A 12292-nucleotide genomic window follows, 5' to 3' on the forward strand; every position below is an offset into this window, starting at 1 on the left:
ATCCCCTCAGCCTCAGCCTCATTTCCCCTCCTCCTTTACCTTTGCTTCAGCTCCCTTACACTGTTTTCCTTTGGAAGCAGTCTGTCTGCCGCGGACAAAATGTCCAAAATCAGGATAATTATACAAAAGACCTTGATTCTTTTGTATGTATCTCTGTATGTTGCTGTTGGTAAAATTCTGATGATATTGTTCCCAGAGATGATGAAAAGATATATTCTAAAACAGGGGCAAAAGAGTAGCATAGTCACAAATCCAAAGTTCAGCTATGAGAACTGGGGTCCGACTTTCTTCAGCTTGAAATATTTACTCTTTGTTTTGAAAGTGAAGTGGAAAAGGCTGGAAGATGAAGCGTTTTTAGGACATAATGCTCCCAACACCCCAGTGGCAGACTTCAGGGGTGAAATGCATCACATCTTGGACTTCATGCAAGGTCAGTAAAATCGTCCAAATAGGTTGGGTCCTCTGGTGGTTTTAGAGAAAAATCTATGTGTTTTTCTTTGCTACTGCACTATTACAGTTTTGTAATGCAGACAGCTATTACATTTGTGGCCTGCTGTCATGGATGTGGGGGGCGGGGAGCATCTGTTTACTGAAAACCAATACCATATCTTCTCATGGTGAAAGAAGAGGCAAATATAACCAGGACCATGTAATTAATATCTTTTGTATACTGTTATACACAAGTGGAGAAAGCCTGTACACCTCCATCATTAATCAGATTAAAGTCCAGAAAATGGATGTTTGTTACAAAATAATGCTGAGAGAGAAAAATTTGGTTTGTACTTTGTCCTCTACTTTGATCTTTGTAGCACACATTCTTAATCATTAAGCTGAATGGTCTAGTACCCAGTATATTAACCAGGGCTTAAAAATCCCAAACAACAGAATTTCAAAATTGATATAGCATGGTTTGCATATCAGAAGGGTATGCACAATGTATTCGGAAGTGGGTCCAAGATTAGACCTTTTCAGTGTGGGATAAAATGAAAGCATCAGATTTTGAAATTAAGCACCGCCAATAAGGAGATCGTGTACAATTCCAAATGACATTATATGATCCTGGACTAAAATAGATGTTTTTAAGTCCTTGGAAGCACTCTTAAATCAAGGTCCTGCAAACACAAGAAAGTGTTCCTGTAAATATTTGTGCAAAGGCTTTTTGTTAGGTCCATGTATAAGCATTTGGGGAATCTGGCCTTTAAGCACTAAGCAATCTGGGGCAGGAAACATTTACTTCTGTGGCTTGTACAGCAGTTGTTTAATAAATAATAACAACAATGAATAATTAGAGTTCTGTCTGGACAAGAAAATTGCTGAATCACATTAAAATCATGAAAGCCTGGGATGCATTATCAAAAATATGGCTAAAGTTTTCAGATCTGGATCTCTATAACTAGGCTCCTATAACAAAATGTAGGCACCTAAATAAAAAGGAACCGATTTTCAAAATCTGTAACATCCCCTGACATCAGCTGGAGCTGTGGGAACTCAACATTTCTGAAAACGCAAGCCATTTGTAATTAGATGCCTAAAAATGTATTTGAGAGCCTAAATTTAGGCAGTCTGGTTTGAAAATGTGGGCCTTCATGGGGTTTATTCTTTAAGGAACAGTCAGAATATTTTTTTTAAGTACCTTCATAGTAATTTGCTTTACAGTAGCATTTAGGGATCTCATCTGAGAGTGAGAGCCCATTGTTCTAGTTGCTGTACATACATTTAGTAAAACAGAGTGCCGCCACCCCAAAATGCTTACAGTCTAAGGCTTGGATCCTGCAATGAACTCCATGTGGGCAGATGCCTGTGCCTGGATGGAGCCCCATTGACTCCACTAGGGCTTTGCGTGGGCCTAGGAGTCTGTGTTCATAAAGCTTATTGTAGAGTTGGGGCCTGAATAAACCAGACAGAGACAAGATGGGAGAAGGAAAGCATTGCTATGTCTGTTTTTACATACTGATACTGAGGTACAGAGAAACTAATGCCCTGGTTTTCAGAAGAGCTTAACACCTTTGAAAAATCAGGTGATCAGTGTGACTTGCCCAAGATAATACAGGAAGTGTGTGACAAGGCTAAGAATGGAGCCCAGGCCTTAACCCTAACCCTGTCCTTTCTCTCATCACCCGATTAATATGAGTGTTTCATGTCTGTTACAGACAACAGGCCTTTAGTCCTGAATTTTGGAAGCTGCACCTGACCTTCGTTTCTTTTCAAATTCAGCAAGTTCAACAAGCTTGTTGAAGATTTTAACTCCGTAGCAGATTTCCTTATAATCTATATCGAAGAAGCTCATGCAACAGGTACAGTATAGAAAGCAAAACATATAAATGTATGATGAAGCATAAAGAAATGGATCCTTCTGTCTGAATCATGGTAGGGGGAAGGGCTCAACCTCTCTGGAGCTTACTTCTGGTTTATGTTTTATATTCCTAAAAGTTCATGCTTCAGGGTTTCAGCCGGCCACCCACAGGGGTCAGGAAGGGATATTTTCCCCCCAGTATAGTCGTGTTTTTTTAAATCTCCTGCCTCTAAAGCATCAGAGATGGTCATAGCTGGAGATAAGACATTAGATGAGGATGGCCAGGGCACCGAACAGTCTCTCCCTTTCTCTCAGGTGTTTGGCTGGCTGACTCTTACTCACATGCTCAGGCTGTAAATGATTACCGTATGTGGGGTCAGGAAGGAATTTTCACCAGGTCAGATTGGCAGTGACCTTGGGGGAGGGAGTTGCCTTCCCTGCAGCGTGTGGGTGCGGGTCACTTTCCAGGATTATCTAGGTATCTATCACTTAATCATTTCCCAGCCACTGCAGGGGTTTCAGGCACTGGTGCACCTGCGTCTTTCCTTTTCTCTACCTGTGGCACATAGTTTAGTCACCTCTGGGCTCTAAATCTTTGGTCTTATTTTGGTTGTTGGGTTTAGTGTGCGGGTGCTGGGTGGTGTTGGTGGCCAGTGATATACAGGAGGTCAGACTAGATGATCTGGTCCTTCCTTCTGGCCTTAAACTCTATGACTCAATAATAAGGTATATTTGAGAGAAGAATGAAACTGCAACCAGGAAGGAAAAATCTACTGAAATTCAAAGCAACAGTGTCAACGTAAAGAACCAGTTTTGGGCCCTAATCCTGCAATCATTTGTGCACATGCTTAAACTTTACACATAAGTAGTTCAGTTGAAGGTAATATGAAGATACTTATGTGTAAAGTTGAGCACATGTAAGTCTTTTCTAGATTGGGGCTCTGATCTTAGTCTGCATGTAAGCACATAAGAACGTCCATACTGGATCAGAGCAGCAGTCTATCTAGCCCAGTATACTGTCTTCCAACAGTGGCCAGTGCCAGATGCTTCAAAGGGAAAGAAGAGAACAGGGCAATTTCGAGTGAGCCATCCCGTGTCGTCCAGTCCCAGCGTCTGGCAGTTGGAGATGTAGACACCTGGAGCATGAGATAATAGCCACTTATAGACCTATCCTCCATAAACTTACCTAATTCTTTTTTTAACTCAGTTATACTTTTGGCCTTCACAACATCCAATGACAAGTAGTTGCACAGGTTGACTGCATTGTGTGAAGTATTTCCTTGTGTTTGTTTTAAACCATCTGCCTATTAATTTAATCGGATGACTCCCCCAGTTCTTGTGCTATGTAAAGAGGTAAATCACTTCCTTATTCACTTTCTCCACACCATAGATCTCTTATCATATTCCCCTTTAGTTGTCTCTTTTCCAAGATGAACAGTCCCAGAATTTTTAATCTCGCCTCTTACGGAAGTTGTTCCATACTCATCATTTTTCTCTGTACTTTTTCTGATTCTAATATATATTTTTTGAGATGGGGCAACTAGAACTGCCCACTGAATAGTGTGGATGTATCATAGATTTATATAGTGGCATTATGGTATGTTTTGTCTTATTATCTATCCCTTTACTAATAGTCCTAACATTCGGTCTGTTAGCTTTTTTGACTGCCACTGCACATTAAGCAGCTGTTTTCAGTTAACTATCCACAATGACTCCAAGATCTCTTTCTTGAGTGGGAACAGCTAATTTAGACCCCATCATTTTGTATATATAGTGGAAATTATGTTTTTCAATGTGCATTACTTTGCACTTACCAACATTGAATTTCATCTTCCATTTTGTTGCCCAGCCGCCTAGTTTAGTGAGATCCCTTTGTAACTCTTCGCAATCAGCTTTGGATTTAACTATCTTGAATAATTTTCTATCCTCTGCAAATTTTGTCGTCTCACTGTTCACCCCTTTTTCCAGATTATTTGTGAATATGTTGAACAACATTGGTCCCAGTACAGATAGTTGGGGGACCCCACTATTTACCTCAACATTCTGAAAAATGACCATTTATTCCTACCCTTTGTTTTCTGGCTTTTAACCAGTTGCTGAGCCATGAAATGACCTTCCCTCTTATCCCAGGACTGCTTACTTTGCTTAGTGTGCGACCTTGTCAAAGGTTTTCTGAAAGTCCAGGTAACTATATCCACTGGCTCACCCTTGTCCACATGCTGGTTAACACCCTCAAATAATTCTAATAGATTAGTGAGGCATGATTATCCTCTACAAAAAACGTGTTGACTCATTGCCAACATATTGTGTTTATCTGTGTGATAATTCTGTTCTTTGCTATTGTGTCAGTCAATTTGCCTGGTACTAAAGTTAGGCTTAATGGCCTGTAATTGCCAGGATCACCACTGGAGACTTTTTAATAATCAGCATCACATTAGCTCTCCTCCAGTCATCTGGTACAAATGCTGATTTAAGCAATATGTTACGTACCACAGTTAGTAGTACTGCAATTTCATATTTGACTTCCTTCAGAACTCTTGGGTGAATACCATCTGGTCCTAGTGACTTACTACTGTTTACTTTATTGTGTCTTTAGCTAGTTGCTCTTCAAATTCTTTCTTGGCTTGCATAATTATGCTTTTACGTTTGACTTGCCAGAGTTTGTTTTTTTCTATCTTACTGAGTAGGATTTAACTTCTAAATTTTAAAGGGTGCCTTTTTACCTCTAACAACCTCTTTTACTCTGCTGTTTAGCCATGGTGGCATTTGTTTGATCCTCTATTCTTTTTTCTTTTCTTTTTTTGGGTGGGGGGCAGCAGGGAGGACTCTACATTTAGTTTGAGCCTCTCTTGTGGTGTTTTTAAATTTATAGGCATGTCACCCCTGAGACTGTTCCTTTTAACTGCTGTTTAACTAGCTGCCTAATTTTTGTGTGGTTCCCCTTTTTGAAGTTAAATGCTACTGGGTGGGTTTCTTTGACAATTTTCCCCGTGAGGATGTTAAATTTAATTATGTTATGGTCACTATTACTGAGCAGTTCAACTGTATTCACCTCTTGGACCAGATCCTGTGTTTCACTCAGGACTAAATCAAGAATTGCCTCTCCTCTTATGGGTTCCATAACAAGCTGCTCCAAGAAGCAGTCGTATATGATGTCTAGACATTTTACCTCTGGATCCTGTCCTGAGGTGACATATACCCAGTCAATAGAAGGATCGTCGACATCTTCCATTACTGGTGGGGGGGGGGGGAAAAGGGGCGGGGCCTTGTCTACACTAGGAAGTCAGCATGTTAGTTTTTAGAAGTCTATCATAGACAAGGCACACTGCCTTTAACATGTATGAAAGGGAGGACTTTAGGCTTTCATTTGAGCAGTTTAGCACATATTACTTAAAAATCGGTACTGCTTGTCCCCACTACAGTTTTAGCTAACACCACACCATTTATCCAGGCTAGAGAAGGCCTTGCAGAACACAATCTCTGCACTCTACATTCTAACAAGTATCAGAAGGGTAGCCGTGTTAGTCTGGTTCTGTAAAAGCAGCAAAGAATCCTGTGGCACCTTATAGACTAACAGACGTTTTGCAGCATGAGCTTTCGAAGAAGATTTTGCATCCGAAGAAGTGGGTATTCACCCACGAAAGCTCATGCTGCAAAACATGTTAGTCTATAAGGTGCCACAGGATTCTTTGCTGCTTTTACATTCTAACAGTGTGCCACCTTCCTATTTCTATTAAATAGTTGTGGAATGGCTGAAAATGACGTATCCTCTAGTTTTTAAAAAAGCTTATGTTACCCATTTTACATTTAAAATATTTAAATAGTATTTACACCATACCAATTTGAAGGAATAAAATGGTGTGTGCATGCCAGCAATTGTTAGTCTGTTTTTCTCATTAATATACAATCTTAATTTTCAAAATCGGTTTAAAATTTGTAAGTAACATACTCCATTTCCAGAGATCTGATATCTGTTACTAGAGGACCAGAAACAGCAGTGAACAGCAGCCAGTCAGTAGAGTTGTTAGAACTCCTGTACCCTGATGGCTACCGGTTGGAAACTATATATACCATATTTCAAATTGTACCTACAGCTTCAGGGGTGCACTAATCTTTTGAAACCTAAGTATTTTAACTCAGAAAAGTTATGTGAAAAAAATGTCATTCCCTCTGTCACGGGTGTTACAATTTGACATTTTAAACTGGCTAGCAAATCCTTATGTGGTTATATTGGATATTCACACAGCTAGAACGTCAAGATAATCAGATGCCACCTTTCATTATAAGCCTACCATACATACACAGAGAGAGAGGGAGAGTTTCACTTTTATATCGCTACAAGGTGCATATTATCATCCCTATTGTATAGATGGGGAAACTGAGGCATAGATAAATGAAGGCCTGCATTTTTGGAAGTGTCCACTTATCTTGGGTGCCCAACTTGACAACTCTATGCTCTCATTTTCAAAAGTGCTGAGCACCCACAGAATCCCAATGATTATAGTGAGAGTTAGTTGTCAGTGCTCAAGCTCTGATCAATATCCTTTTCTATAGGTGCCAAACTCGGCTCCAAAAAATTGAAGCCTCCCAAAATGATGTGTACAGTTATGAAAAATAGGGTTAAGTGACTTATTCTAGAGTGAGTGGCAGAGTGATATGAAAACTCAAAGTTTCCCACTTCCCATCTCCTTTATGAAGAGCTCGATACACTGTGTACACCTGCAACCCTCTCTTGCTGTCAGTCTCTGAAGTAGGCCCCGCCTCATTGCTACAACTGCCTTCCTGTAAATTTAAACGTCTTGCAATTTCTTTGGGTACTCATGTTATTAACATAGCTATTGAAATCATATCATATATAGATTAGTGTGCTTAATGTTAGCGGCAGGGCTAGTAGCACTGCCTGTTGTTGAGTTTCTTTGACACTTCCCCTTATAAACTATTTTTCAGTTGCTCATAACTTTGCCAAACTTCATCCATTTGGGCTGGCATTTTCCATGCTGGGTATCTGCCTCAAGCTGGCGGTTTTTTAAATTTCGTAAAAATGGTTCAGCTGTTTCCAGAACAAGGCTAGGAAAAAAATATAATTTGCCCATATTAAAAAAATTCAGCAATCTTTTCTTTGGACAGATTTAGTAGGGACTTGACATTTGTGTGAGGGATATACCTGTTGCCATCCCTGTGAAAATCCACCCAAATTTGGCCAAGTTATAAAGCCTTTAAAAAAAAAATCATGGTTAGCACATGCTCAATAGAGACTTCTTAGATTTTCAGCAGCTACGTTTCTGAAGATCCTTTCTGAGGTGGGCATGTTCCAGCCTGGGGCTGAGCAAGACTTTCCCTGAAAATGTAGCTCTGGGCTGCTGAGAGCCATGCTGGGTTTGAGCACCTAAAAAGAGCAGGGGAATGGTGGGTGTCTCCTGTGCTCTCAGTGGTATGTGATCATGTAAATGAAAACTGTATCATAATGCATATGCTCAAGCAGTCTGAATTAAGTTGCACAGGTAATCCTAATTCTGGCATTTCTTCATTTCTGAGTGCTTGACTTTGCAACCTTGATAATGTTCTTTTAACATGATTTTTGGGGCATGTACACACGATATATATACAAAATCGCTTCCCCCCCCCTTTTTTTTTTGAAGATGGATGGGCTTTTAAAAACAACATTATTATTAAAAATCACCGAAACCTTCAAGATCGAAAAAAGGCTGCACAATTTCTTTTGAAGGAGAATCCTTTATGCCCAGTGGTTTTAGATACTATGGAAAACCTGAGCAGTTCAAAATACGCAGCTCTGCCAGAAAGACTTTATCTGGTGCAAGGAGGAAAGGTTGTTTACAAGGTAATGAATTCTGAACACATTACAGTGTGGTTTTAACTTTTAAAAATACCCCTGGGATATAATAAATAATAATAACTGGAGATATACCAATCTCCTAGAACTGGAAGGGACCTTGAAAGGTCATTGAGTCCAGCCCCCTGCCTTCACTAGCAGGACCAAGTACTGATTTTTGCCCCCAATCCCTAAGTGGCCCCCTCAAGGATTGAACTCACACCCCTGGGTTTAACAGGCCAATGCTCAAACCACTGAGCTATCCCTCCCCCAAATATCCCATAGCATATTTGATGGGCAAATGATTAACATTTTTCATTATGTTCTATTTCTAACAACTTTACAATTAACTTTAAGCACATTGTTCATTGAATAATGATTAGCAACACAAAAGTCTTGGCATTGATGTATATTTTTGATGCATGTCTTGGCTCTGCCTCACTATTTATGTAGTCCTTCCTAAAGGGACAAAGTGAAAGCATATTGAGCACAGGGCTGGGAACAAAGAAACCCTACATTCTAACTCCAGCTCTTTCCCCAACTTCTTGGTTGGCCTTAACCTCTGCATAAAAGTCTACCCACATGTAAAATGAGGACAAGAATACTTACCTAGCTCACAAGGCTGTTTTGAAGTTTGAGTTAATATTTGCATAGTATTTAGAGATATAAAGTGCTAATTATTATCTGGTAACTGGAGACCACTGTTACAAGAATCTACTTCTATGTAATTAACATTATCGTTCACGTTCCAGCATTAAAACTTTCTAGTAGGTAAAACATTCTTTTACTGTGTAATTTACTATACTGATATATCTAAAAGTTTGTACATAAGACATTAGGACTGACTCTCTACTGTGCTGTTTCTGCGTGGTGCAGGAGAAAGGGTGGCCATTAGGCAGCCGCTTAAGGCTCCCTGATTATCTAGCTGGCTCTGGTGCAGGCTTCTTTAACCTGGCTCAGCTGCAAGCTAATCTAACCTGTGCACAACTGGCAATGGGTCCCAAGGGTTCACCTACCAGCTGAGCAGAGTTGCAGTGCAACATACTCAGGTCACTCCTCCTCCTGCACCAGGGCCTTTGGGTGGGTGGGGCAGGAAATGGCCATACCAACTATGCACCACTGGAGACTTCTCCCATAGAGTATATCTGAACAATACTGTCTTTTATTTACTTTACAGGGTGGAGTGGGACCTTGGAATTATCATCCAGAGGACATACGTGCAATCTTGGAAAAACTAAAATAGGTGAACAAATCAGAATCCCCAAGAATAAAGTGGTCTATCTGGAAAAAGTGGTCCCTGAACAACTTATTCTGACCTTTTTCAAAATATATTTTTACTGCAGTTTATTTTAAAATAATTATAGAAACCAGAGGTTAAAAATATATACTTACCCAGAAGAAAAAAAAAAATGAGTAGACAAGGATATAGCATGAGTTATACCTTATTCAAGAATCAGACATCAACATGGCTTGATTCAACACCATTTGAAATTAATGGAAAAGCTCTGTAAGAATGCTAGCCCAGATATGGAGTCATAGATGTAACCATCAACTACAGGTCAGCATATAGGAAATACAAGTAAAACAAAAGAGAGAGAATAAAAGGAGTACAAAAATCAAAAGTGTTTAATAGATTTCATCGCTACCCTGTTCATACACCCTTGGACCAAAATTTTTCATACAGTGAAACTACTCGTCTCTAAAAAAAATCCTGGATATTATTCCGAATGTGTAATGGCTTTCATACGCCCATTCTTAATAGTTTAGGTAGCATCTGATATAATGAAAATAAATTGTGTCTATATTCACTACACTTTGATTAGCTCAAGATTTCTTGTAATTAAAATATGAACTAGTGAGTGGAAAGACAAATATATTTTATTCCACTGAACGCACCTATCATTTAGTGCCCAATCCTTCAGTTCTGATAAAGGTAAAATTCCCACTGAGATTAATGGCAGTTTTTTGCCTGCTTTAGGACTGCAAGATTAATCCCCTTGAGTTTTGAAACCGGGCCTGGTCAGTGAAACCTTACCCGTAATACATCCTGGTGTATTCAGATAATGTTCAGTATCACAGATACAGCAATGGAACATGTTATAACTAGTCACTGAAGTACTTTTTGAAACTGAAATCTATAAAATAAATATTAGTAATTAAAAGACGTACAAATGGCTTGGATGAATGTTGGAGTAGGGTATTAGCAAACAAAACAAATGATTGCACACTGATCCCTCTTTTAAAAAAGAGAGGCAGTTTCTATTATCTACCGGCAGCTTTTCTAAATGTTCACTTGCACGCACTTCAGCAAGTTTAATGAATGAAACAATTTGTATTGATGTACATCAGCATTGGTTCTATTAATATTTGTTTATGACAGTCATAGCATAAAGCACAGGCAGCTGTGACCTGATTTGTGAAAATATTTATAGAGGCAATGAGCTAAATAGGAGCAATTAAAATATATTAAACCATCTCGAGTGGCTTCAGCTTGGTATTTAAATATTTCAATAGAAGTTATAATCATCCTCTTTTCTTACCTAGGGTTCTCAGCTGATCAGGAGTACTACAAGCTAATGAATTTTGGAAGGACTTATTTTAGGGTTGGGGGAATGGCCTCAAATTTGACTATTTCAGACTTATTTTTTCTGTGAGGGAAATATTTTACAGAGAAACAAATATTCAGTGGCATTTTAAAACAATGTATGGTAAATAGCCTTTTAATCTCAACATATTGCAATTCAGAAGTGGAATCCATTATACTCATATGTTAATGGTTAAGCAAAAAGTAATTCTTCAACATTTGTACTCTACATTGGAAAACTACAAACGTATTACCAGAGTTAATAGTTGTACTGCATTACACATTAAATGGCTGGGGGGAGGGAGGGACGCGACATTCTGGAGCCATATTTCAAAAATCCATTTTAATATAATGTTTGAATAATAAATATATCCTTTATGCTACAAATATTACAAAATAATTTGAGGCAATTCTTTAAATTTGGTCTTAAAGATTTTCTGCTACTCCTTCTGCCATCACTGTGTGCACTGAAACAAAATGATCAAAGGCAGATTTGATGATGAATCGCAAGTAGGTAGCTTGGAATTCAGGAAGCTGTAGAAGAGAAAAAGAGCTTATTATATTAATTGTAATAATATACATGTTCAACAAGCTTCTGCAAAGGAGTTTAGTGTTTAAAATATAACAGAAGGATCAAGACATTTCTACATGTCAGTTTTCAGAGCTTTCTTGGGTTAGAGGAATCCAAAATAGCCCCCCGTCTTTCCTTTGAAGCCCTGGAACTCATGAAACTTTCAAGACAACAGCTGGCCAAGAGAGATTACCACACTTCTTCAGATAGATATTTAGCAACGCTAGGAGCTCTAGCTATATGGATTTTTATACCATAACATATAAGCGCATATCCAAGACCTAGGGATGTATCCAAACCTCTAAAATAATATGTATTGAGTTGCGCTAATTGAGGGCATTTTTAACTAGTCTATCCACCCCATTACATGTGGCATTAATGCTGTATGTTGAATGTACTCACAGAAAATTCTTCCGTTTGAAGCGCCCCTTCTGTGTATTGTAAATCTAGAAAATAAATTTTATGTCAAACAATGAGTTTATATATATACACAATGCTGTGATAAGTTTCCACTGGATATGAAAGTTCCTGTAAGTTAAGGATTGTGAATCTACATTGTATGCAAAAATTAACAAATCGATTAAAGAATACAAATAATTTTAGTAATGTTCTAATTTAAATATACAAGCAATTAAACTGGTTTTTAAAATGTCCCTATGGGACATAAAAAACTGTGTTGCATTATACTACACAAATATGCTTTTAATTTTTAAGATAAAATGTACAAGTAGTACTTATATAGTACTTTATATCTTCAAAGTACTTCACAATTAATCAATCCTCACAATTGTAATTTATGGACTATAGGTTTTACAAATAATGAATACATAAATAATTAATAGCCTTATTTTATAGCGGGGCAAACAGAGTGAGGTTAAAGGACCCACCTCAGGTCACAGAGTGAATCAGTGACATAGCTGAGATTAGAATTAAGTTATTCCTGTTTGAACAGAACATAAAGGGACAAACTGAGATCAAGACCCCATATTATTAGGCACAGTTCTTTGTAACATC

At 38.4% G+C, this 12292-nt stretch overlaps 2 protein-coding genes across 4 annotated transcripts in view; one reads left to right on the top strand and one right to left on the bottom strand.

Moving 5' to 3' along the window:
* Positions 1-11880, top strand: DIO1 (iodothyronine deiodinase 1). Of its 2 annotated transcripts, XM_045028966.1 has the most exons (4): positions 1-430; positions 2151-2294; positions 7933-8132; positions 9301-11880. In XM_045028966.1, the coding sequence occupies exons 1-4, from the start codon at positions 100-102 to the stop codon at positions 9364-9366; spliced, it is 741 nt and encodes a 246-aa protein (XP_044884901.1). In that variant the 5' UTR covers positions 1-99; the 3' UTR covers positions 9367-11880. The 2 variants fall into 2 exon arrangements, with proteins under 2 accessions (XP_044884901.1, XP_044884902.1); XM_045028967.1 differs by lacking the exon at positions 7933-8132 and having other exon boundaries at positions 3-430.
* Positions 9802-12292, bottom strand: part of HSPB11 (heat shock protein family B (small) member 11) — a 10409-nt gene continuing 7918 nt past the window's right edge. For both annotated transcript variants that reach the window (XM_045028968.1, XM_045028969.1), the window contains exons 5-6: positions 11681-11724; positions 9802-11241 (exon numbers count right to left, since the gene is read on the bottom strand). In XM_045028968.1, the coding sequence (XP_044884903.1) occupies positions 11134-11241; positions 11681-11724 (152 nt within the window). In that variant the 3' untranslated portion in view covers positions 9802-11133. The remainder of the gene's footprint in view (positions 11242-11680; positions 11725-12292) is intronic.

Source organism: Mauremys mutica, chromosome 8 (assembly GCF_020497125.1).
Source record: "Mauremys mutica isolate MM-2020 ecotype Southern chromosome 8, ASM2049712v1, whole genome shotgun sequence".
Lineage (NCBI taxonomy): Eukaryota > Metazoa > Chordata > Testudines > Geoemydidae > Mauremys > Mauremys mutica.